Source organism: Diabrotica undecimpunctata, chromosome 4 (genome assembly GCF_040954645.1).
Source record: "Diabrotica undecimpunctata isolate CICGRU chromosome 4, icDiaUnde3, whole genome shotgun sequence".
In the NCBI taxonomy this organism is placed as follows: domain Eukaryota; kingdom Metazoa; phylum Arthropoda; class Insecta; order Coleoptera; family Chrysomelidae; genus Diabrotica; species Diabrotica undecimpunctata.
In genome coordinates this window covers 46891871-46919078 of record NC_092806.1, presented here as the reverse complement: position 1 = coordinate 46919078, position 27208 = coordinate 46891871, and the positions used below count along the sequence as shown (strand labels likewise).

General features: G+C 32.9%; 2 protein-coding genes across 4 annotated transcripts in view; one reads left to right on the top strand and one right to left on the bottom strand.

The window, feature by feature from the left end:
• LOC140439491 (uncharacterized) overlaps positions 1-27208 on the top strand; it is a 121772-nt gene that overhangs the window by 86151 nt on the left and 8413 nt on the right. For 2 of the 3 annotated variants that reach the window (XM_072529438.1, XM_072529437.1), the window contains exons 6-9: positions 563-825; positions 6123-6161; positions 19392-19641; positions 25344-25655. In XM_072529438.1, the coding sequence (XP_072385539.1) occupies positions 563-825; positions 6123-6161; positions 19392-19641; positions 25344-25655 (864 nt within the window). The remainder of the gene's footprint in view (positions 1-562; positions 826-6122; positions 6162-19391; positions 19642-25343; positions 25656-27208) is intronic. The other variant, XM_072529439.1, reaches the window with a different exon arrangement.
• On the bottom strand, positions 3960-5998 carry LOC140439492 (protein SHQ1 homolog). Its single transcript, XM_072529440.1, has one exon. It carries the CDS (start codon positions 5899-5901, stop codon positions 4555-4557), a length of 1347 nt encoding a protein of 448 aa, XP_072385541.1. The 5' UTR covers positions 5902-5998; the 3' UTR covers positions 3960-4554.

The following is a 27208-nucleotide window of genomic DNA, read 5'->3' as shown; positions in this document are numbered from 1 at the left end:
TATCTGTCAAAATGGGATCATATGTCCCCTAATAATTCTGGATATGCTTCTCTGTCCAAATTGCAATGGCTTTATATGTATTTTATGGAAAACTCTGGGATTTTCATCAGCCCAATCCTGATGTACAGTACTATTTAGAAAAAAGAACATTTATAAAAAAAACAAATATTAAATAAAGAATTTGGATTACTACTTATGTTCTCAGTAATAATTTCACAAACCTATAGTTGCCTTTCTGGATCATCTTCATTTATTGTCTGTAATAAGTGTACTGTGTAACGTTTCAGTACTAAGTTTCAGATTCTAGAGCTATTTTTTTAGTACTTGAAGTAGGTTCCAATTAATATGACCTAAAATTGCAACTTCTGCTGCTTCAGTCCTAACACGTTTTTCACACTCCCTTTTTTATCAGCTGCTGATCCCGTTTGCTGACTTTATCAACTTGCTTATCTTGATGAAGTCAACAGTTATCCTGCTTTTTTTTATGTATAAAATTTGATGCATGTTAAACTTTTGTTAAATTTTCTTCCGATCGTACTGATCCTACTGTAAAATCTGATAGAGACAACGGCTGGGATGAAGAGGAAGTTGCACAGTGTATATCCCAACTCCAATCCCGTCAAGTGGTCAAAGCTATGGAACATGGTGCATTCACTCGTCAACAATCTCATGATACCCATCAAGTTACTATCGTCAAACAGATGCCAACTGTCGCCAGCTCGAAACAACCCACTATCGCCATAATTACTGCCCAATATTGCGAAAAATTAGCTGTAGATGCCATGATCGAAAATAAGGAGACTTTCGTTAGATATACCACAGTGGGTAAGTTGTTTTGCTTAATATGTTTTGTTTTACGGTTAAAATTTAAGATTTTTGTTTTAAAACATGCCGTAAAGCTTTGATTTTGCTTTTATATTTTTTTGTTTACATCTAAATTGTAATTTTATTCTACCTAAAAGTTGTTAGATCTGAGTTGGATGTTGTATTGTCTATATCATTTACATTACCAGTAACTTAACACCATTTACAAGTTTTGTTCGAATCTGTTCAGCATCCATACTTATATATCCTTAATCAGTATCATCCTTGTTATATATCATATACCAAAGATCAAACTTAATCGTCTTGTCTTAATATTTAATAAATGCTTCAATCTTTTAATGTGTACTGTATTCAATATATTCATTTGGATATTTAGTTCTGAAGTTTAAACTTGTACTGATACTGTTAAATTAGCAGATATCATTTTATATTATTATCAACACCATTATAGAATTCATAATCTATGAAACACAGGCCAATGCAAATTCAGATCAATTCTTAGTCAAAATAAATAGAAGAAAGAAATTCAGTAATTCAAACAAGAACATATATAACCATGCTCTTTATATTCCTCTCGTACCAGAGATTAGAATCATCAAGGCTATTCTACTTTTATTACAGCTGTTCTAGACAGTTCATTTGTGGTACAGCCAAACCACTCTCTTAAGTTTCTCATCCAAAACATTTTTCTACAGCCTAGATTCTCTTGATGTTTTCTTGCATTACATTTTATGAAGGTGAATAAGATTATAGAAGAGAAACTAACAAACCAGACAAAAGTAGACTAAAGGTGTGTCACACATTTTAAAATGTATTAACACTTTCGCTGCAGAACTTTGTTTCAGAATGTTCTCCTGTGCAGAATGAACTTTTGATAGCATATATGGAATACAAGCCCGGTCCAAAGTCCGGATAAAGGAGGTCTACAGCCAGGTTAGCACCCTGCTGATAGACTTTAAAACCATACAGCTCATAGAAACAGGATTATGCATCGGAACAGGAATGATTTCATTACGACGACTAACGGGAGAAAGAGGACAACGAATTTATGGAAAACGAGAAATATACTTCGCATCGGTACTTGGAACGTTAAGTCTCTAAACACAAGAGAGCAGGAAATTACAAAAGTGGTTGTAGAAAAAAATATAGACATATGTGCACCACAAGAGATGAAAAAAGGAAAGGGTCAAATTATGCTAGATGACTATCCGATGATTTACAGTGGTGTTGCGAAAGAAACCAGAGCCAAAGAAGGAGTCGCCGTGTTAGTACACAAATTTTTTTTACACCAAGTACAAGAATGTAAATATACCTCCGAAAGAATAGTAAGTGTAAAAATTAAACTGGATGTCAAACCTCTAAATGTGATAGCAATCTATGCACCAGAGAACAACAGAGATACCACCACAAGGGAAAACTTCTACGAACACCTTCAGACTGTAATAAACGAGACCCCAAATGATGAATATATAATCGTTATGGGTGATTTTAACGCCCGTGTTGGCAATGATATAGTTCCAGGAATAAAACAGCGATATAAGGAAAATATCAGAAATGAAAACAGAGACCTTCTGATGGACCTCTGCAGCATAAACGAAATACATATTAATAATACATTTTTCCCTCACAAAGAACAATACAAATACACTTTTGAAAACAGTAGAGGACAAAGATCTATGATAGACTATATTCTGTCGAATAGAGAGTTACAGCCCTCTCAAATCTTGGATGTAAGAGCACCAACATAAGCAGAAACAGGAAGCGATCATAAATTGGTATTGTGCCAAATCCGAATGAAAACACATATATGTGATAACAAAACACTAGAATACACCACAAAGATAAAAGTCGAATCTGTCGATCTTGTACAGATGTAATATTCATTATTAAGCAAATTACTGAGAAATCACTACAGTATAATAGACCAGCATTTCTGTATCTGATTGACCTAAAGAACGCATTTGACAGAGTAAGACTCAAAGATATCTTCTGTATAATAGAGAAGCTCCCCTAAATATTATAAAACTATCATAAACATCTACCAAAACAGCAAAATGGAAGTCAGAATAGATGGACAACTTACAGAACCTATAGAAATAGGCAGCGGAATAAAACAAGGGGATTCATTGAGCCCCATGCTCTTCAATTTGATCATGGATAAAATCATCAAAAGTGTTAACAAAGGAAGAGGATACAGAATGGGAAACAAAGAAATCAAAATACTTTGTTCCGCAGACGACATAATATTGATAGCACAAGATGAAGATAGTCTGCAAAGATTAATCCACAGATTTAACAAAAGAGCAAAAGAATTTATTATGATAATCTCATCTCAGAACACTAAAACAATAGTAGTCAGCAAAGAACCAACCAGATGTAAAATAGAAATTGATGGCATCAATATTGAATAAGTAATGGAAATAAAATACCTGGGAATTACACTATCTAGCTATGGAGACCTGGACAAAGAAGTGAGAGATCAAGTACAAAAAGCAAATAGACTACTTAATAACACTATATGGAGAGACACTAAGATGAAATCAAGAATTTATAAAGTCAGTGTAAAACAAATAATGACATATGCCTCAGAAACAAGACTCAACACAGCCACAACGCAAAGACTACTGGAAACGGCAGAGATGAGAGTACTGAGAAGAATTACAGAAAATACGCTCGGAGATCTAAAGAGAAGTGAAGACATAAGAAAATGTAATCTACAGTATATAAATGAATGGACACAAAATAGAAAAAAAGAATGGAATAACCACAAAAGCAGAATAGAGGAGACCCATGTCATCAAAATAGCAAGAGATGTCACCAATCGGCAAAAGAAGTATCAGACAACTACGCAAAAGATGGAGTGACAACCTTCCATAGAGGTATTAATCCACCAATGAACAAGCAGAATTGCTTATAAAGACAAAGAAGAAGAAGATATGGAATACACAGATATTGCCAAATGGTGCCATCCACACAGACCAAGAAATAAGAAAGATGACATGTCAGTTTCTACTGCGAAAGTGTTAAACACGGGATACAATGAATGTTTATAAATACTGCCATTTTTTCGTTGTTCTGTAATATTTATTCTTTAAATTATAGAGCTTAATTTTTGCATAATTGATCCAAATTTTGTCATTTTGACTAGTCCATGAATGGTTTTCATATTTTTTTTAATTTACAAATGTTCTACAAAGTAGTAGTAGTAGTAGTTTGTACTAGTGTACAAACACTATGAGGAAAAAATATAAATTTTTCTGCATTATCAATAATATCCTACACAAATACTACCAGCAAATAAATTCAATGTGGTGATTGGAGAAACTACTTTTTAGAAAACCAACTAGGTTGCTGTCTATAAACAATATTTTAGTGATATTATCACTCTTTTAGGTTTTTCTCACAAAATCTACATTGGCAAGTGAAGAAGGTACTTTTACCAGAATAGTTTACAACAAACATATATCTAATTTAATAAACACTAACAATATTCTACAATTATTATTACAATACTTATGACAAGAAAAGGAATCATACAAAATATTTAATTTTGTCAAAAGTAACTTGAAAATAAACTAATAATTTATTTTTCTCTTATAGTTATTGTTTTATTAATTAAAATGATAATTGACTACAGCACTTGTTCGAGTAAACATGTTACGTAGTAACAATTTTTTAACTTAAAATACATTTAAAAAAATATAATTTTAATCCTAAAAACAGAATCATTTATAAAACAGTTTCAATTATCACTCTAGATTTTTCTATGTCACTGTTCTCACTATCCTCGCTACTTGATTCTGTTTCTGTCTCACTACTACTGTCATCATCACTTGAATCTGAAGAATCGTCACTGTCATCACTTGCAACTGAAATCTTCAGATTTTCTAATTTACTTTCTAATGTAAAGCCTTGCTCTATTTCACTTAGATTCAGCCCCAAATCTTCTTTTTTTATTTCCATAGAGTTTATTTCTTTCACAAAATCTCTCCACTTGTTTCTATCCCAATTCATAATATAAATAATATAGTCTTTTATAAACAAATTATTTAAAATATACCTACAACAGTCGCCTCCAAGAAAGATATGATAAATTTGAATAAGACATTTAATAATATACTTTTCATTTAATGTTAGCAGCTTTTTTAGGTCTTCTAATACTTTTAAACTAAGATCAAAGTTTCTAAACAATGGATAGGTAATACTTCTCCTAAATGCTGATATTAGAGCTTCTTTGGGTTGATCAAAAACATCTAGCCAACATAAAGTTGCAGCCAGTTTGACGATTGTCCAACCAGACTCTGAATTAATATCATAATCTGTAGTTCTTCCATCATAACAAAATGCATATAAAATATCTATTAGTCCATGGTAAACATACTTTATTTGCAGATCAGTTAATTTATATTCTATGTTTGGTAAATCTTTTAAAAAATCCAATTCTTTAGTATCAAAAGTAATATCACTGTCTTCTAGTGCATTCCAAGGAGACTTTAATTCTATTAGGCTTATAATTTCTTCGTTTTCTATAAAATCTGCTAAGTAATGACCCATATCAAATTTCCCTTGTTCAAATTGTAACCTCAGCTTTCGCCTGTCTTTTAAATTGACTTCATTAGGATCTATTTCAAAAACATCACTGAATTCAGAACTAACCACTACAAAATTTTTATGTCCCATCAAAGCAAAACCAAATCCTTCGGATAATTCTTCATCGTTATCTAATTTTGCTTCGTTATCGATAACGAGAATCTTTTTGTTATTTTCGTAACTAGTTTCTACTTTACTCACAAGAAATTTTGTTATAAAGTCAAGGTCTTCAAAATGCTCTCCTTGCACAGCCTTGTCGTATGTAAACGAAAATTCGCCTGAATCACATTCGAAAGAGCTTTTGTAATTGTCATTATCCAATAATTTACCTGGCAGGAATAATCTTAAGAAGTAAGGTTTGCAGAAAAATAAAAATACATTGTCCTCTACTTCCACTTGTAATTCTCGTAAGGAGCAATAAGGAGCTCTGATTTGTATTGTCAGGGATTTATCATCTTGAGTTAGCTGGAACCTAGGTGTAATCATTTTGATCAAACATCAAATATATTGAATTTCTTTGTAAAATTAATATAAAAACGTGCAGCTAATAAACAAATTAAAATGTATTTCAAATGTCAGAAACGCCAATGTCAAATTTATATGGTCTGAACACTTTAGTTAAACAGCCACTGGTCGTTTATAAGGAGTAGATAGCTAAGTTTAACAATTGTATTAAATTTATTTTAAATGAACATGTAATCGTATAGGTCCAACGAGTCCTATGGGAGAAGGAAGGCCTAGATTTGGTAAGACAAAAATAATGGTTCATCACCATTTCACTACAACAAGAGGTGTTTTTGTGCACATTTGTTATTGTTTTTCGTTCACTAAATCACGTTGTTGATCATACAGAAAACTGCAAAAATGTTTCACTTGTTTTATTACTCTTCACTTTCACCCTTTGTAAAATATAGGGATGCTTTCTTCACGGGGGGCAATAATATTGCATATTTTATTTTGGTTTTGAGTTAATAGGGTGATTTAAAAATGATCAGGCTACTTGCTATTATATGTACGTATACAAATAAATTCTGTTACAATTTTTTTAAAGTTTCCGTACAGCTGTATTAAAAACAGCTATAATCTGAACTAAAATATGCAATATTTTGCAAATTTATTGTACTTGTCTTATAAACTGTTTGTGTACTTGTTATTATTGCTTCTAAATGTTTACCATTTGTAAGTGTACTGCTTAAGCTACTGTTTTAAGAATATAAACATTGTGTTTAAAATTTAAATACATATTTTACTTAGATGTATCAACCCTTGAGTAGCCGCTAGGATAGTGCGCGTAGTCGATGAGTTCGCGCTGCCGTTTTTGTTTAATTAATTATACGAAGTGTATATATAGAGGGTGTCATAAAAAGATTGATCTTAAATTATACTACGATTTTTAGGACGGAAAATGGGTCGATTTGTTCTAATTTATTTATATGTAAAAGTGCGCCTAGAATAAGTTTCGGGGGTTACAAAATAAAGCCGAATTTTTTAATATTGCTCTAAAATGCAAATAAAGTCAAATCAAAGTAGCAAACATATTTTTTATCGATTTTCCCCTACCCAACTTTTTTGTAGTATAATATTGGATTAAAAACGGGACGTCAAGAAAATGAAGTAGGGGAGATCGGGGTTGGTTGTCATAGATTCGCATATTAATTTTTTTTAAGATTAGTATTACTTGTTTTGAAAAGTGCGCATTACGTTAAGATAAAGTAAACATTACTTCAATATTCCCTTTTTTCGATCTCTAGATGTATTCCAACATACTCATATAAAATAATAAAAGTAGCTCTACAACCTATGTCAATTTACCCCGTGATTGGGGCAAATTGTCATAGCCCTTGGGGTAGGTTGGCATATAGGTATAAAACATAATTACACTTGAAAAAGATGCAAAGGAACAGTAATCAATAATAGGTAGGTATATAAAATAATAGAAGCCGAAAAAATGTAGGTAAATGTATTTAATAAGAAGGTATGAATTCAAACAACTTTAATTTTTTTTTAATTAATAAAATAATTAGAAATCTGTATTTAGAAATACTGTTAGTATTCATCACAATCGTAGTTTTGACATCTATATGGCACAATATTATTATCAGTGCATATGAAGTGTGCTGAAAAGTTGCATTCAATTTATTCGATCCACTGTTCTCCAGGGCGACTATTGGAATGTGGCTCCCTACAAACTAGACAGAAAGCATGATCCTGGTCTGAGTCTTTATCTAAAGATACTGTTAATGGACGCTTCTTCTTTATTTTTCTCTCGAATAAATCTTTTTTGGCATTATCAACCGTCGTTTTGGTTGAACTGGATTCAGAGTTTTTGGGATTCTTTTCTAGCAGTAACTGCTGCCTTCTTCTCCTGTGTTGCCCTTTTTTCCTCTTCTAAAGCTTTTTTGATTGGTGTGTCTGTGAGAATTGCAGTAGAAGGTCTTTTTCTTTCTCATTTGGTATTTGTTTTTCTGTCGCCAGCTTTAGAAAATAGTCTGAAGTTTATCAATAAATTGTTGCTGGAAGTTGATGGAAGGGCAGAGGTACGATCAGAAAATAATTTAGCCGATGTATTGTTAACAGATGATATAGACTTAGTTGCTGATACAGCACGGTAGAATTTAATAGTTGATATTGTAGGAGGAAAAGGATGTGAATTAACCTGATTTGGCGAAGTAACTTAAATCGGCACGAGTGTAGGCAGATCACACTGCTCCAAAGACAGATTTAAAGCAGGTAGAGGATGGTTAATTGGCACAGTAACTTCATTTGGTTCCGGTCGAGATTGATCAATGAGTGCAGTTTGAATTGGTCGATCTGTAGCAAAAGAAGCCATAAACTTCTCAGGAGGGAATGCTGTGCAAATTTTATAAAATGTGTCTTGGTCATCCATCCCGAGGAATTCGCATCACCCATACTGTCAGGTGGACCACTTCTAACAAAGTGCGCTCGATAGTTTTTCTTAGGAAATATAAAATACGGAGGAATTGAATTGCCTAACGCTGAAACAGCAATGGCCAGTGCCACTAGGATATCCCGTTCTGCAGATGTTATTCTGCTAATATGTTTAAATCCTTTACGAGCCACTACTCTATCATTTTTCTGTATATTATATATGTTATATATGCCACTTGCAGTTAATTTCAGTCGGTCTAAAACTGTTTTAAGATTTTTTAAAAATTGTGACACATTGTGTTCGTTAAAACTTGTGGCTCTAGCTTGACTAGTAGCCTCTGGAGTTCTGATGGATAATGTCTGTTGTCGTTTAAAAAACGAAGTAAACTAATTGGGCCCTGCCATTTGGTTTGTAGACCAAGATGTTAGAACCGTAATATTAAGAGTCGTGGCATATTGAAAAGTCAACATTTGAACCTGCTTTGTTGTAAGTCCATAATAAATATCAGGTGCAGTTTTGAGATAGTCACATAAAGCCTCACCGTCTTTCATGTTAAAGATCTAAAACAGTATATCGTAGTTATTACCTAAAAAAATTTGGACTCTTAAAAATATTTATACCTGTCTGTTTTTCTGATATCCTGCATGCAGTACAGATCGAATACCTCCAGGTTCCGTTTGCAGTATATCCGTTTTAATTTTTTTACAATATCGTACAAGAATGCGCACGCCTATATTATAGTCTTGCGAAACAACCTTCAAATTCAACTTGTCGATAATATGAGCACGTACAGTTCGTTCCATAACGTCAGCAGGTGTTTTTCCTCGCTCTGTTTTTCTTTTGTAGGTTCGCATTGTTACGTTTGCAAATAATTAGATAATATAATTAGATAATACTTTTGTTAAAAACAATCGATTTCATAGTAATATACGGGGCAGGTTGGCACAACGTGACAACCTGCTCAGTTCGTTAAGTGCCAACCAACCCTGATGACGGTTTTTCAACTAAAATAGCTAGCACGTGTTTACGAATTCATAAACTGTATATATACTTTCACACCATCATCACAGAAAATAACTTAAATGTTTGTACTCGATTATATTAACGATAAACTTTCAATTAGAAACAAAAAATATATTTATTTAATTTAATAACCTATTAAACACTAAACGCGCGATCTCTATTTTATTTCTTGTTTTCTTAACCTGATGGCACTTATCAGTTATGCGAGTTTCCATATGTTTAAAATATGTATTTTTTCAATTACTGTTTCACCAACAAAACTATCGAATGTCCTTCCGGACTACTGAGGGGTTAAAGTCAAAGAGAGTATTTGTACATTTTTTTAATAATGGGTTGAGATTAAGTTTGAACGTGTACATAAATGTGAATATTGCGCCAATATTTTAAAGATTACATTTCTCACTTTGTATATATTTATGTACAATATGTATATTTCAAAATTTAGATCAAGAAACCTGGATGTATGATTGCAATATGGGACAATGTGGTATATGTTACAATTTTTTATTTTTTAGAAATGGAAATGTGGAATCACTAAGAAATGAAATTATATGACAATATCCGATATATTTATCCTCATAATTTAGTTTACCCATTTTCTAATTATCAAATATAAGATAGCTAATTATGTATTTCATGTTTGAATCATAAATATGCGCACACTAATTTCAACATAATGTTTGTATTATGCTGAAATATTTATTCATCATGGCAGGCATTCTGTTATAGAATTGACCTATATTTCTATTCTTCTATCACACAACACACCTGTTGTCTCTTTCAAAATGTCTTTCTGTGTACTCACTTTCGTCTAAAAGTTAAATCTATGGTTAAATTATAACACAACAATGTCAAGGGCATTTAAATCTAGACGAATATCTACCTTAGGTAAAATGCTAAGAAGAATATACACGTTACAATTATACTACATTTAGACTTTACATAACCAGTTGAGATGAGAACCGAAACTTATAAAACTTAAGAATGTATGTGGGAACCACTTGAGAAGATACGTAATAAACATAAGAACATGCAAGTTTTCTTATGTTTGTGTCTATATAAAAGATAAATAAATGGCCGATAAAATGAAAACAAATGGACTGACTTATCAGTAGAGCGGGAGAATATACAATAGTATAGATCACGCAAGACAAATCGCCAAAACATGTGAAAATCACAAATCAGACTCAAGTAGGCTTGGCCGTAAATAACGTAAGACAGTAGTAGTACCGAGCTGGAAAGCTGGAGAGCCGGCGTGGAAAGACAACTCTTTGAATTAATTAAAAAACGCAAGATTGGTTACCTTGGGCACATATTGAGAGGAGCAAAATATGAAATACCACAGTTAATCCTACAAGGAAAGATCGAAGGTAGGAGAGGAGCCGGCCGCAAACAATTATCCTGGTTAAGGAATATTAAAGAATGGACAGGAATACACAATACAGGCGAGCTGTGTCACGCCGCCAAGAACAGAATTCTAGTAATGAGATAGTCGCCTACGCACTTTGGTGTATGGCATGTTAAGAAGAAGTAGTAGTACAGTTAATGTAGTTTAGTAAAAAAGAGAGATTGCCGGTATAAGCAACCCCCCCCCTTATTGGTCATAGGCTTCGGGCAGATGAGCTGGTAAGTGGCAGGGCACTCCTTTGTCCTAGGGTTGGGAAACTGGCCCTAAAGGCGGATGAGCTAAGACATTAGCCAACGGCTAGTCGAATCATCATGAAATGAGAAGACAGAGTAAGCAGACGTGTATCGAGACCAAGATCCGGCAGGAAAGGATTTTCAGGTCGTCAACCAGCGAAATCCCTACCAGAAAAAGAAAAAAGCAGATCGTCAATTTAAAATTGGAACGTGGAATGTGACTAGCATGTTCGAATCCGGAAAAACACACAATGTAATCCAAGAAATGAAAAGAAATAACATCAATATTTTAGGAATAAGTGATACCCGATGGATAGGAAATGGAAAATGTAAAGTTAGAGACCATACGATATACTATTCGGGTAATAATGACACACAACATCGACATGGCGTGGCATTAATACTGAACAATCAAATCTCACAACACGCCTAGAATTTTCTACCTTTTTCCGAAAGAGTTATGCTACTACAACTAAAAACGAAAGACAGAAAAATAAACATAATTCAAATCTATGCCCCAACGGCCGAAAAAGGTGAAGAAGAGGTGGAATCGTTCTATGAACAAATTCAAGAAGCATTGAGAACTACCAAAGCATGTGACGTCACAATAATAATGGGTGACCTTAACGCCAAAATTGGAAATTGTAGCTCAAGCAACGTAGTGGGAAATTTTGGATTAGGTAATAGAAATCAAAGAGGAGATGATACAATTCTGTCAAGCTAATACAGTAGACTCCCTCTATAACGAGAACTGAAATGGCAGACTAATTACCTCGTTATAAGCGGATCTCGTTATATCCAACAACAATAATACATGCTTACATATGAATATGTAGTTTTCTAAAACATTAACTTTCTATAGTGAAGCCATTCGGAGCAATATAAGATGCTAATAAATATTGTTTGAATGGCGTTTTTAAAACAAAGTTGTTTACTGTTATTGTCAATGAAATGCATTAAAACAAAAAAGAGTTGTTTACTTTTACTGTCAATGGTATACGTTAAAACAAAAAATCTGTATTCTGTAAATATGTATAAAGCGTATAAAGTTATTTTGTCATTTTTGACTGCTTTAAATTGTCCAGTATTCTATCTATCATATTTTCTAAAGATGTGAAACAGTTTTATGCTTCTTCATTTGCGTTTTGTCCTTGGATAAAGTTTCTGACAACCTTTAAAACACGTGTGAATGGTCAACCCAATACAATGACACTTGTGAATCATAAATTTTACATTTCCGACTAAGAATCATAAATTGTAAGAAGTTTATTGCGGGCGGCCCGCAGTTAAAAAGGGTATTTATTTATAGCTACGACCGGGCCAAAACGTAAAAAACACGTTTTTCAATCTTATTTTTTCTCGTTATAAGCAAATTTACCTCGCTATAAAGGGTTAAAGTTCAATAGAAATTTCACGGGACATCTAATGTACCTCGTTATAAGCGAAACCTCGTAATAACCGTGTTCGTTATAAAGGGAGTATACTGTAATATGATTGTTATAAACACGTTCTTTGAATTACCTAATAGACGTTTGTACACGTGGAAATCGCCAAGAAATAATGAACATCAGATAATGAGAAATCAAATAGATTACATAATGATCAAAGAAAGATATCGGAATAGTATTACTGCAGTCAAAACACAACCTGGCGCAGATATAGCATCTAACCACAAAGAAAACGAAAACCATGGTTATCAGTAGAAGTAAAGTCATAACAAGAATACAGATAAAAAATAAAGATATTGAACAAGTGGACAAAATGAAGTACCTAGGAGTCTGTATTGCTGAAGATCTAAATCCGAAATCAGAAATTCGATCAAGAATAGAGCAATCAAGGCAGCTTTTTGAAAATGAAGAAATTTCTGAGTAACCAAAGACTCAATCAGCAAATTCGATATCGGGTGGTCAAATGTTCTATCCATTTATCCATTCTGTTCTTCTTTATAGTGCCGAAGCTAGGACTGTTAATGTTAACAAAATCCACAAGGAAAATAATTCCTGCAGCTGGCTGTATACCACGTATCACAAAAAAGAGGTTAATCTTTGTATATGGGTATATTTTATAAAAACCCTAAAAGGGCTACATTAAAAACACGGACGTTTTCGGAACAACAGTTCCATCATCAGGTTAAAATACCTAAAATAAGTATAGACCATTTAATTAAAGTAAACGTGGTTTTAAATTTTGACTAAGGTTAAAAAAGGCAAAATGGTTATACTTACAGGTTACCATGCCTGAGCCACCAAAATATTTGGGTAAATACCCTTTAAAATATATTGTGTTACCGAAGATAGTATCAACATTATGTACTATCTTCGGTAACATTTTTCTTCCAACATTTTTTATTAATTTCCGTGCTGGTCTCATCTCATCATCTTGTTGATGTGTTCTGTAAAGTTCTGTGTAAAATTCTTCTATTCGTGTCAGTATGTTTTCTCTAGTTGTGATTTCATTTTCGTCTTTTCCCATTAATGATATCATCTGACGTCGTCCTAGTGTCGGTCTGAGGCATTTCATACTCTTATTTTTTTCAATAGTTGTTGTTATTAATTTTTAGTTTTCTTTTCTTTTTTGTTGTCTGATTCCTTTTCTAATCTGCCTATTAAGTTCTCTATATTCGTCGGTTCCCCTTTTGTTAGATTTATTTAAGATCTTCCTTCTTTTTATTTGTTGTAATATTTCTTTGTCTAATTCATTGTATGTTGTTTTTGGTTTTTTCAGTTGCAGAAGGCTTTTATTCACTGTTTCGGTAATAAGGTTATTCAAATCATCAATATGATTGGAGTTTATCTGCTGTATGCTAACTTGATTTAATGCATGCGCTATCTTTTTATTAAATTCACTATTTTTGATTTCTTCAGATGTCCATTTGTATCTTTTTTCATGTATTCTTTTTCTTTCTAGTTTTTTTTTAATTATTAGTTTTGTTCTTATTAGTCTATGATCGCTTCCTAGGTCAAACTGATTTAATACTGATACGTCTTCTACTAGGTTTCTATTCTTCGTTAAGATATAATCTATTTCATTCAGACTTTCAGACTTGAAAGTTTGGACCGTTATCTCCTCACGCTGGTCCAGTGCGGGTTGAGGAGGGAAGGGAAGGATTTGGGTAGGTCTGGGTTAGTGGGTAGGATTTAGGGCTTAGGATCCGTTTCTCTCCCGGAAGAGGATTGGGAGAAAAAACCGAGCTCGCGTGGGCAGGGGCGGCAGGGTGAGCAGGGGCGCATATAATGTTACAAAGAGTTAAATAGAACCATGCATAACGCAATCATCATGCTAATAACTGGATTGCAAACAGATCACTTGGTAGAGCCAATATAAATTAATAGACCAGGCGGTATCTGTTTGGCGTTGGGTAAATCTTATTATGATTTAGTGGTATATGATAGAAAAAAAAATGTTAATTGAAAATTGAAAAAGTTATTCTAGGTATTTCTTTATTAGTGTTAAAAAATTTCCTTAGGCTCCCATATTCAACGGATTTGAATAATTCGAATTTTATGTGAAAGCGTGAATGCCCTTTTATATATAAATTTGTTTTTCAAGTATTCATAACTTTTTTTTGTTAGCTCTGCATAATTTTGAAATTTAGTATTTTTTTTCCAAAATTATTGCAAAATTATTTTGCGAAAACTACTTGATCGATTTTGTAATGTTTTTTATTGCATTAAAAATATTTTCTTGGTAAATTTTAAAAATTCTATGTGGCTTTTAAATACCTGAAAAAGATTATTGATTAAAAGAAAAAAAAGTGCATTTCATAAATGGCTAAACGACATAACCCCAGGAACACGGGGAGAATATGTTACCCTCAGACAACAAGTTAAACAAAGAATAAAGCTCGAGAAAAACGAATACTGGGAGAGAATGTGCAGAGACATAGACAACACGATAGGGTATAACAGATCAACGGAAGCATGGAAAAAAATAAAAAACATCAGAAGTAATAAACGAAGTAAAAATACCATACAGATAATTACATCAAAAGAGTGGACAAAGCATTACACAAAATTATTGCAGGAGAATAGGCCGGAGTATATCTCATACCCTGTGACAATAATAACTGAGGAAGCAGAAATCACAGAGGAAGATATAAATAAAGCACTAAAGAAATCCAAAAACAATAAAGCACCAGGACCAGGGAACATAAAAATGGAACTGCTGAAATATGGAGGCGCAAGGATAGTATCCTTTATACGAATGTTGTTCAATAAAATCGAAGCAGGAGAGAAAATTCCCGATGAGTGGAATTTATCATACATGTCCTCCATTTTCAAAAAAGGTGACAAAAGGTCACCAAATAACTACAGAGGGATCAGTGTAATGCCTTCAATAGCAAGAATCTTTTCATCAGTTATAAAAGAAAAACTAGAACACATGGACCATTATAGCGAAGAACAAGCCGGATTCCGAAAAGCCAGATCATGTTTAGATAATATATTCATTATGAGACAGGTGATTGAAAAGAACAAAGAAAAAAACATTGAAACACATATGACCTTTATCGACTTAGAGAAAGCATACGATAGCGTGCCCAGGAAACAACTATGGGAAGCAATAAGAAGAATGCACGTTAGAGAGAAATGGGTGAATATAACACAAAGACTGTATAAAGAAACACAAGTGCAAATAAAGTTAGGTAATGAAATAACAAAAACAATCACCGCAACAAAAGGCCTCAAACAGGGATGTGATCTCTCACCTATACTTTTTAACATATATATAGATCAGGCTTTGAAAAGATGGTATAGAAAATGCGGAACAATGGGCATACCAGTACAAGAGAATATATTACATTCACTACTTTTCGCAGATGATCAAGTCATTTTTGCACAAGACAGGGAGGATATGGAATATATGATAAGGAAATTAAAGGAAGAATATGAACTTTGGGGACTCAAGATAAATATGTGCAAGACCGAATACTTATGTATTGGACCCGAGGTTGCAGATTTGAACTTAAGTTTAGAAGAAGAGACTATTAAGAGTTGTAAGGCTTTTAAGTATTTAGGGTCAATGATTAGCCGAGATGGTACTTGTATGAAAGATATAGAAATGAAAATAGCACGAGGACAACAAGCCACAAGAGCACTTCATAGAGTGATATGGAACAACACTCTAACCAAAGAAAACAAAAAGAGGATCTTTCAAAGCATAGTGATGAATATTACCCTATATGGAGCGGAAGTATGGCTAATGACAACAACAATACGAAATAAAATAAGAACAGTTGAACTGGACTTTATGAGAAGATCTACAAATCACAAGAGCGGATAGAATAAGAACGGAGGAAATATGGAACAGAATGGAAGTAAAATGCTCAATTACAAAAAAGTTGGAAAACAGAGCCCTGCAGTGGTACGGGCATGTACAAAGAATGCCAGAGCATAGGTGGCCGAAAAGAATATTAAACTGGGACCCGCCGGGAAGAAGACGGAGAGGAAGACCTGCTACAAGATGGAAAACATACGTCGGAAATGCTATGATAGATAGAGACCTCAGAGAAGGTGACTGGGAGAATAGAGTGCTGTGGAGGACGAAAACGGCGAACTCATAATGGGAAAAGCCGAAGAAGAAGAAGAAGAAGAAGGTTTCTGCTTGGCGTTCATTTCTTATCATATTTTTCTGAAAATGTTTTATATTAACATCTTTACCATAAATCTTTGATTTAAACTAATAACCTCGGGTATAATTCATGTATTTAAAAATTGTTTCTAAAATAGAACGACTCCTCTCACTTTACCGGTCACGACATAAAATATGTTTTATATTATCAATTATTATTCAATTTATTTTTATAACACACAAAGTCTGGTTGTTATAAAATTTAAGGTGAAAGATGTCTCAATAGCTGCTAGTCAAAACATTTTGTTGGCGATGTAATAAAACAATGTAACAGGTAAATAGCATTATGCTAACATTAACAAACGCATTTTCCATTTTCTTATCATGAGTCATTAGTTGTTTAAAATTCCCAAATGTATTTTTTATATAAATTGGAAAATACGGTCATAATGGGAAAAGCCGAAGAAGAAGAAGAAGAAAAAGATTATTGAAAAAACATTGATTTTTGACCCTTTTTAAATTGTTTTTGCTGATTTTGCAATAATATTATTTTTTCAATTTGCAATCAAGTGTCAATATTTGACGAAATTTAATTAAAACTTTTTTGTTTTCATAAAATTTAAAAATCTGAAATGCATAGCTTAGCTCGAGGTATAGCAACGAAAAGGAGAAAAAAATGAATTCTTAACAATTTTTTTTTACAAATTGTTTAATAAAAAAATTTAGCCTACCTTTTGAAGTGTCCGCTTAGTGAAATTATCATTTCTAATAATATTTCGAAGCGATTGAAGCCAAAAATATGATCATATACGATTTACTCAAACCAGGGTAGGGTGTTTTAGAACAGATATCACCTGGACTATTAGTAATTCTACTACTTTGACTATATTCGCTTATTAAATAAAATTTCCTTACTTCACTTCCTTGAGATTTTAGTGTAAATAGAAACAAAGATTGTTAGTCATATATATGTAATAGTGATTGGTATACAATATAATATAATAAGGTTTTTTAATATAATGATTGGTATACAATGATGAACTATGTAAATTAATAACTGGATTTTCTATAAATCTGTATACAGACTAAGGTTAACACAGAAAATACTGCTCTAATATTTCTAATTGATACTCTATCTTATAAATTTAAAAACGACTTAATTTTTATCTAAAATATAGCATTAGTTACGATGGTAAAAATAACAATATTTCTACATTAAATCACATTCTTTACAAAACTTAGAAAACGCTAGGAAGCAAAACTTCCAAAAATAACGTAAATGATTTCAACTGGGTTATTATAAAATAAGGTATTTTAGTCTTTGTTTTTAATAATTTATCAACACACGTCATAGTGCTTTAGAATTTGTTGTCAAGATTTGATGGCAGTATAAAAAATTTTATTCTATATTTTTATTTTTATATTGAAATTAAAATAGTAGTGTTCAACAGTATTCAGTTATCTTGTGATTACTTAGAGTTCAGTTTTCTGAAGCTCTAAGAGTATTTTTGCCGAGGGATTAGAAGTGTAATAATCTTTTACTACTATCTACTAGGCTGCAATAATTTCCCTTTCCTATTTTCATACATCTTCCACGATGCGGCTTTTTGGAATACTGCAGAATGGTTCTGGTCCTACAAAAGGAGTACTAGTTCATTATTAAGACTATCAGCAATTTCGTTACCAGTAATTTGCTTATGCCGTGGTACCCGTAACAAAGTAACTTTGTTGTGTTTCGATAGTTGCCTAAGGGGGTGTTTTTAGATCCAAGCTGTTACAGACTCATAAGCCACTCTTGAGTACAAAAATATATTGCTACTAATTCCGCTTGAAATATTGTAGGAATATTGTCAACAGCTATAGAAAGACGTTGCGTTAGTACCATTAACAGCTATTCTACTCCCTCGTGTGTTTTTGACCCGTCAATATAGTTATTTTGTGTTAACTTATACTCGTTAATAACATTCAGTGAGACTTCGAAATCTTTTTTTGCAGTCATAATGTTTGTGGATTGTCTTTGCCTTCGACGCCCTGGTTCCCAGACAATCTCAGCCTTTTTCCGGTCTCACAGTTCATTCCTTTCTCTGATGCAGTCTCACACCAGTCTAGACGTTACTTCTTTCTGACATGTCAGTAGCTTCAGTGCCGCTTGACTGTCTGACTATGTATGAATATGCTCTTTTTCAAGAGAGTTCTCATTATTTCCCCTTGTACATTGCAGTATCGCATAAATCTCCTACAGTATATTCCTACCCCCACACCCTCTCCTGTTTTGGATCCGTCGGTATACCAGATCTTACCTTGCTGGTTGTGGTATTCCTTGTTTCGCCATGCATCCCTGTCTGAAGATGTCCTTCGTCACAGTCCTTGTGATACTCATATTACAGTCACTTCACGCGAAGTTTCAGTGATGGTTTTATTCTGTAGGCTCCCAATCTTGCCCCTCCTTGGATTATTAAATGTAAGGGAAGCAAATCTAGTACAGCCTGCATAGATACTGGTGAAGTAGTGCGCATGGCAACAGTTATCCCCAGACACGCAAGTCTCTGCACTTTGCATAGTTTGGCTTTTATAACTGTTTAAAGTGTCTTAGTTCACCACATAGGTGGATATAGGAAACTGAGCGATCGATCAAACGTATATTAGTTATTAGATAATTTAACAGATATGTAATGTATATTAAAAACAACAATTTAATGGGTATTATAAACAATGTAATTATATTATTTAAAAATATATATATTTTCTGTGTTAGTCTTCTTCTGAAATCATTTTCATTCAAAGGGGGAACTAATAACAATATTTAAAATATACAATTAAGTATTATGTTTTTTCTAAATATTTATTCTTTCAGGCGAATCCAACGTGTACACTCTCGGCAATATAGGAGCACACAGAATCGTGTGCACCAAGTTACCATCTGTCGGTCATACTAGAGAAGCGATGACAGCTGCCGGTAATACAACTACAAGACTCTTAGGAACCTTCCAAAAAGTGGACTACGTATTTTTGGTGGGTGTTGGAGGTGGAGTGCCACATTATACGGATTACAATCGACATGTAAGGCTGGGCGATGTTGTTATATCGTCTCCTGTGAAAAACAAGTACGTATGATATTCTTCAATATTATTATAAGTAATCTATGATGATATTTTTAAAAGTTGATGAGTTGATAATGGTGATCAGTTAACTAGCTTAGCATATGTGTCAAAATGTGAAATATATATTTTAATAATTTTACTACAACACCGAAGATTAATAAATTGTAAGATTTTCTGTTTTTGCGAAATATGGAAATCTATAGTTTACTGTTCAGTTAAATTCAATATGAAAGACTTATAATGCTTTTTATCTAATATTGCCACCTACAAAAAGTAAAAGACCAAGTAAATAAAAGTAATATAATATTAAATCTTAAAGCTTAGCTAACTACGTAGTTTCTGAACTGATTTGCTTTAACTAAAAGAGTGCTTTAATTTAACCCTTTCATTAATGATTTCATTGTAGCTAAATAAAACTGTTTGACTTTGTTAAAAATGACTTTAATGATATTCGTTGATAACTAGAGACAAAGCGATTGATTTTTTTACATTGTTGTATGTCCTTGTATCCTTAGAAAGGACATGGGACATATATGTCCCATTAGTGTTGAATGGTGGGATAAATAAATCCCATCAGTAAAGAAACAAACTTATATTCAAAATAAGAAAAGTACATTACACAAAAAAACATTTCTTCTTATGAACGATGTGGTAAAAAACAATTTTTGCATAGAGGCACATTGCACGCTATACAAATAGTCGTAGTTCGAGTTTCTGATTTATTTTGTGAACATCTAATGCACCTTCTCCTAGTAGGTATTTGTTGTGGCAAATGGTCTCCAACGTTGATCATATGTTTCTGTCGTTTAGATATTCTTTAAGAACGGCCATTTATTCGTCTTTTTACATTTGATTTCGATCTTTCTAATTAAATTAGCGGTTCTGCTAGTGATATCAGAAAATTCAAAAGTGAAAATTTTGTATTATCTTGTTGTACACTATTCTTATGCAAATCCTTGTAAATATTCCAAGAATTTACAATAGCGTACATAACTAATCTATAAAACACTTTCACCAAAACTCCACCATTTTGCAGATTTTCGGTCCATATCATTATGCTAACGTTTTTATTATTATTGTAAAAAATAATTGCTTCTGGACAAGTGAATTCAGCCTTTTCTCCAGTTTTCAGCTTTCTGTTGACAATTTCAACAGTTGTTACCAACAGAAAATTTAGGGTGTTTAGTGGGTTGAACGAAGTGAAAAATCTATCAAAGCATAGACAAACATCTGGTGACCGTATGGTGTTGGCTAGAGTTTCGACAACTCGTTCTCCTAGAGTTCAAGTAGTTGGTGTGGATTCTTTTTCCGAGTAAATATTGAAATCGTATTTATATCCTGTGAAAGAATCACCTTGTTGCAATGTTTTTATACCTCTTTTTACTGGCTTCATAGGAAGATACTACTTCAGGACGGATCTTTCTTTGAACTTCATTGATTCGTCGATGGACTGATCGGAACTCTCAGTCCTCGCCTTTACAAAAGTTTGTTTCAAACAAGAACTTACTTCATCGATGTAGTATGTTTTTGATGTATTACCATTTCTTTCAGGATTATTGTAGTAGGACTTAGATAGCAGGAATAATAAGTGATCTCTTGAAATAGATCTTTTTTTTATGAGGGAATTCGAAAGTGATTCGTTTTTTGTGGCCAGTTTTGTGGTATAGATAGTACTTTATTGTAACACATAACCATAATACCACCAATCGCTGTCATCATTTCTTACATATCTGTTTTTTTCGTGTGTAATTTTATATTTCTGTTCTTTGGAAGTGCTGCTATTCTTTGATTTGTACAGGAAGCAATATGCGTAAATAAACTACGTGGAAATAATTTTAGAAAAATATCAACAGGACGAGAACCTTTATCAATATTGAGTATTGTTATCCCATTTCTCTGAGTAGGAATTTCTTTTTTCGGACAAAAGTTTGTATTGGGTATATTCCATTGTGCAGTCAATTCATTTCTTTCAGAGTCATCTTCAGATATTTCTGCTTTATCAGAACTTTCTTCATCGGAAGCAGTGATGTCCACACGGTCAGGAGTATTCTCAGGTACTTCATCAGAATCTAAGACAGAATCGTCACCAGGTGCATAATCAGATTCTGAGGCAGCATAAGGTTCTTCTAAGGATTTATTTTCATAAATATTTGAGAGGTTTTTAATTTCTTCGAGAAGCTCTTTTTGTGTTAGAAAACGTCTACGTGCCATAGTAAGTCTGCAACCAAACAATACGAATGGGATAAATACGACCCAGCATAAACTACTACTGGGACACCAGAGTCCTGTTTAGAAATCATGGTAAAATTGACGAAAACAATATCAAAAATAAACGATATATATCACTAACTTGTGTTAATCAGCAACTAAATTATATATAATCGGTTAAAAAAACAGAGCAGCCACTTTTTTTACTAAAATTGTGTTATTTATGAGTTGTTGATGTACGTGTTTAACTAACATAAATTTATAGATTACAGACGTAATATGAGGACCCTTAAGCTAGCGGGGACAAATGAGCGGAATCCAATTTCACCCATTTTTCACTAATTTATTACCACCATAATAATTTTTCACCACCAAGCCAACCTTAAGGGGAGCGATTCTGCTGGTTTAAGGTTCAAGCTAGCAGAATTCGGAAAAAAAACTTTTTGCCTATGGCACATTTTTTAACCATTTTTCACTAATTTATTACCACCCTAATAATTTTTCATTACCAAACCACCCTTAAGGGAAGCGATTTTGATGGCTTACGGTTAAAACTAGTAGAATTCCAAAAAAAATATTTATGATATACCACAGTGCCCTGCACAGGTTTTTATGAATTTATTACCACCTTAGTAATTTTTCACCCGTTAACTACACCTTATGGAAAGTCAATATTTCTGATAGATTAAAGTTTAAGAGGAACAATTCTTTTTTTTTAATTCACTCTTTTCTACTTATAACTGAAATAAAAAACTGTTTTTTAAATGTTTACTAAACTTTAACCACCCTGATAATCTTGCACACCTAAACCAATCTTATTTGGAAACGTTCCTGCTAGTTTAATATTTGAGCCAGCGAAATTAGACAAAAATATATTTTTAAAATACCACAGTGTTCTGCTAGGTTTTAACGAATTTTATTACCTAGTAATTTTTCACCCCTCAACTTGCCTCTTATAGAAAGTCAATAATTCGGTTAGGTTAAAATTTAAGGTGAAAAAATATTCTTTTACAATTTCACTCTCCTCTACTTACAACTGAAATAAAAAAGTTTTCTGTTAAGTTTATACTAAACTTTGATCACTATGGTAATTTTTCACCCCTAAACCAATCTTATTTGGAAATGTTCCTGCTAGCTTAATATTCGAGCCAGCGGAATTAATACAAATTATTTTTGAAATACCACAGTGTTCTGCTAGGTTTTTACGAATTTATTACCACCCTAGTAATTTTTCACCCTCAACCCATGTGGAAAGTCAACAATTCTTAGGTTAAAATTTAAGGTCACGAAAAATCTATTTTTACAATTTTACTGTACTCTATCAGTCAATAATTCTGTTAGGTTAAAATTTATGGCGAAATTTTTTTTTATTTTCCACTGTACTCTACTTATAATTGAAATAAAAAAGTCTTCTGGTAAGTTTTTGCTACACTTTCACCACCCTGATAATTTTCCACCACTAAAGCAATTTTATTTGGTAACGTTCCCGCTAGCTAAATATTCGAGCCAGCAGAATTGAAAAAAATATATATTTTTAAAGTACCACAGTGTTTTGATAGGTTTTTACAAATTTATTACCACCCTATTAATTTTTCACTTCTTAACTTCTCCTTGTGGGAAGTCAATATTAAGCTATTAAGCGGAAGCTCGAATATTAAGCTAGCTAATTCAAATAAAAATTTTGAAATACCACATGATTCTGCTCGATTTTTACTAATTTTTCGCCTTTCATCTAACTTGTGGTAGCTTAAGTTAAAATAAAAATAGTAATTTTTAAATACCACTGTGTGCTACAAAGCATTTCCAATTCATTTACCACCTTCACAATTGTTTATCCCTCTATAAGAAGCCAATCATTCTCCTAGGTTAAATTTTGAACTGACAAAACAAAATTATAAAAAGTATTTTTAATATTTTTTTTGTATTGTACTTTTACTTTACAACCTTTTACTATTTTAATATTTTTCACCTAACACACTGGGCATGAATTCCGCACTTTACGTTCTAATTTTGGGGGCGTGAAGTCGTACTTTTTCGCCCGGTATAAAAAAAATGCACGTTTTCACATTTTAAGAGTTAAAAATCAACTATAGCCGTGATCGTGCTTAGATGAATGTGTACTGGTGTTTACTGTTAAAAATTACTTAAAAACTATTGTACTCAGCATACACACTCAGGGACAGTACAGAGGCGCTATATTTGCAATTTATTGCCAAAGTTAAATAATAGTGAAGAGGGCGGTATCAATCTAAAATCCGATTAAGACTGCAGCCCCCACTCCTTGATTGGCGGTACACTTCGCTCAGGTCTATGGATGTACCCGATAAATACGAATCTTTTAATGTTTTAACAATAGGTGGCCAAGGTGTCCCGAGCCTGCCTTACAATTAGGTAATTAATGTAATTAGCATAATAAAATTATTTGAATTTAAATATTTTTTACCTGGTAATTATTTTGTTAAATATAACAATTCCATTGTATTTACTAAACCTCAACTTGATTTCAGTTATTTTATATTCATAAAAGGGACTCATAATTCGATTTCTCTTAGCCATGTACTCACTACTATAATCAGAGTCAATTTTTTAAAACAGTTAAAATTTATAATTTTTGTAATAAAGTATTTTCATATTTTCAATATTTAAACATTTAAAAAATAAATATTAGCTTATTAGCACAGAGTAACATTTCAGAATGTTTTTAATTGGGTAGTTAAAAACAATGACTAAGTTGGTAAAAATATAGTAAAAATCTAGTAGAGCACTTTTGTATTTCCAAAAAGATTTCGCATTTAGCTAGCGTGAATGAGTAGCTTGTTGAATGTTTCCCATTAACTGTGGCTTAGGGGGTCAAAAATTATGAGGGTGGATAAAATTCAGTAAAAACCTGGCAAGCAATTTATATTTTCAGGTACAAGAAGAGTACAGTAAAATTGTAAAAATAGATTTTTTATCACCTTAAATATTAACCCAACGGAATTATTGACTTCTCATATGGAATAGTTAAGGGGTGAATAATAACTAGTGTGGTAATAAATTCATAAAAATCTAGCAGAGCACTATGGTATATCATAAATATTATTTTTGGAATTCTACTAGTTTTAACCGTAAGCCAGCAAAATCGCTCCCATTAAGGGTGGTTTGGTGGTGAAAAATTATTAGGGTGGTAATACATTAGTGAAAAATGGGTGAAAAAATATTACGTAAGTTAAATTGGATTCCGCTCATTTGCCCCGCTAGCTTAAGGGTCCTCGTGATATGTAGGTTGCATACTACTAGGTAATGAGTAATGAATGTCTAAAAATACGGATGCGTTCGAATATCATAGGCTTTGGGGACAAACAGATGCCAGCAGATTTTTTGAAATCCGCTGTGACATACATAATATGTCTCTACAGTAATGAAAGGGTTAAAACCAATAATGAGATTTGGCGTTTTCATCTAAATGAAATTTATTTCATTGCATAAGAATATTCATTGTAATGTACCTTTTTTAGGAACATATATTTCTATTGCGAATCAGCGAAATCGACGGACAAAGGCAACGAATTTGAAATTAAACCCTACAGTCCATCGAACGTCAAACTCCAGGAAATAGCTACACAATTAAAACTGTCGACCGATGCAGATAGTGGACTCACTCCACCTTGGTTAAATTACTTGAGAGACGGCTTAAATATTTTGAGTAATCAAACGGAACCGGACTTCAAAATGCCCGATAGTGAGACTGATAAGTTGTATATGAGTATAGGAGAGAAGGACTTGATAGAGGTTGCGCATCCCGTGCCTCAAGATAATTCTAAAAAAAGGTGAGTAAATTTCTTAACATATTTTATAAATAGCATCGTATTGTTATAAGTGTAATATGAAGCAAATTTATGGAAATTTAATTATTTCAAAAGCTATGAACAAGATATTTATGAAATTAGTTTTATAGGAGTATAGTAGTATAATGTGGCCGATCTTCATATGGTATTTGCAATGTTGTCAGATCTTTTATTTTTCCGATAGTAAAGGAAACTTTTTTTTAATGGATCATTCTGTATATTTTATGACAGATTACCTAAGCAATTTTGAATATTGTTCATATAACTTTACCTATGCTTAACCCTTTAACTGCCATGTGCGTCATATCGACGTTCACCACTTGTGTATTATAACCTGTTCTAATTTAGCCTGGCAATGAAAGGGTTTTGAATGTAAAAGTTTCAGATTTAATTTCATCCGAATAATTAATATTAAAATGATCTCTTTATACCACCGATAACTTGAATGAATGAATCGTAAATCTTTTTATTGAAATTTACAATAGATTTCCAAAATATAATTCATTTACTTTTAAACAAAAAACCATTCCATCTTTAAAACTACGTAAAACATTGTGCAACATGTCTGCCTATTCCTCTTATATTTACAGTTATTCTGTTTTTCAATTATTTAATATTGGTGGGCTTTGTTATGTACATCGTGTTGTATAAATGACCCCGTAAAAATAATATAATATAATCATATCAGGTCACCGTGGGGGCCATTTGATAAAACCAAATCTTCCAGCCAAGTTCTGCTAAATAAGTTATAAGATATAGTTTACAACCCTGCGTGGGTTCTAGCGTCCTCAAGAATTTCTCTCCAGTCCTATCAATCGCCTTCCTCTGCCACGCAGGTATTCCCATAGTTCTCATGTCTTCATCGATGTTATCAAGGAACCTTGTTCTGGGCCTTCGTCTTCTTCTCTGACCAATGGGTTTATCAAGGAGCGTTTTCTAGCTGGGTTATTTTGTTCCGTCCGCATGACATGACGTATCCACCTCAGACGTCCTATCTTAATATGTTTTACGCTATCTGGTTCCTGGTATATTCTATAAAGTTTGAAATTGTATCGTTTTCTCCACAATCCAGTGTCATTCACCAACCAGTCTTAGTACTTTCCTTTCGAAATATCCTAACATGTTTTTATTACTTTTTGTTAGAGTCCAGGTCTCTGACCCATATGTTAGGACTAGGCGTATTTTTAAGTTTTATTTTTGTATTTCTCTTTATAATTATGGATTTACGGAGGAGATTGAGCCCAAAATAACATCTGTTGGCCTTGCAAATTCTGCGGTTTATCTTTGCGGTAGTATTATTTTCAGTGTTAAGGAGCGCACCCAGGTATATAAATTCGTTCACTGCTTTGATGACGTCGTTTTCTATAACAAGTGGTTGTAGGATTTGTGGTTGCGTGCTTATTTTCATATACTTCGTTAGGTTGGTGTTTATTATTAAAGCCATTTTTGTAGCTGATTCTTTTAATGCTACAAACGCCTCTCGTACAGCGTTTTCTGTTGTCCCAACAATATTGATATCATCAGCATAGGCAAGG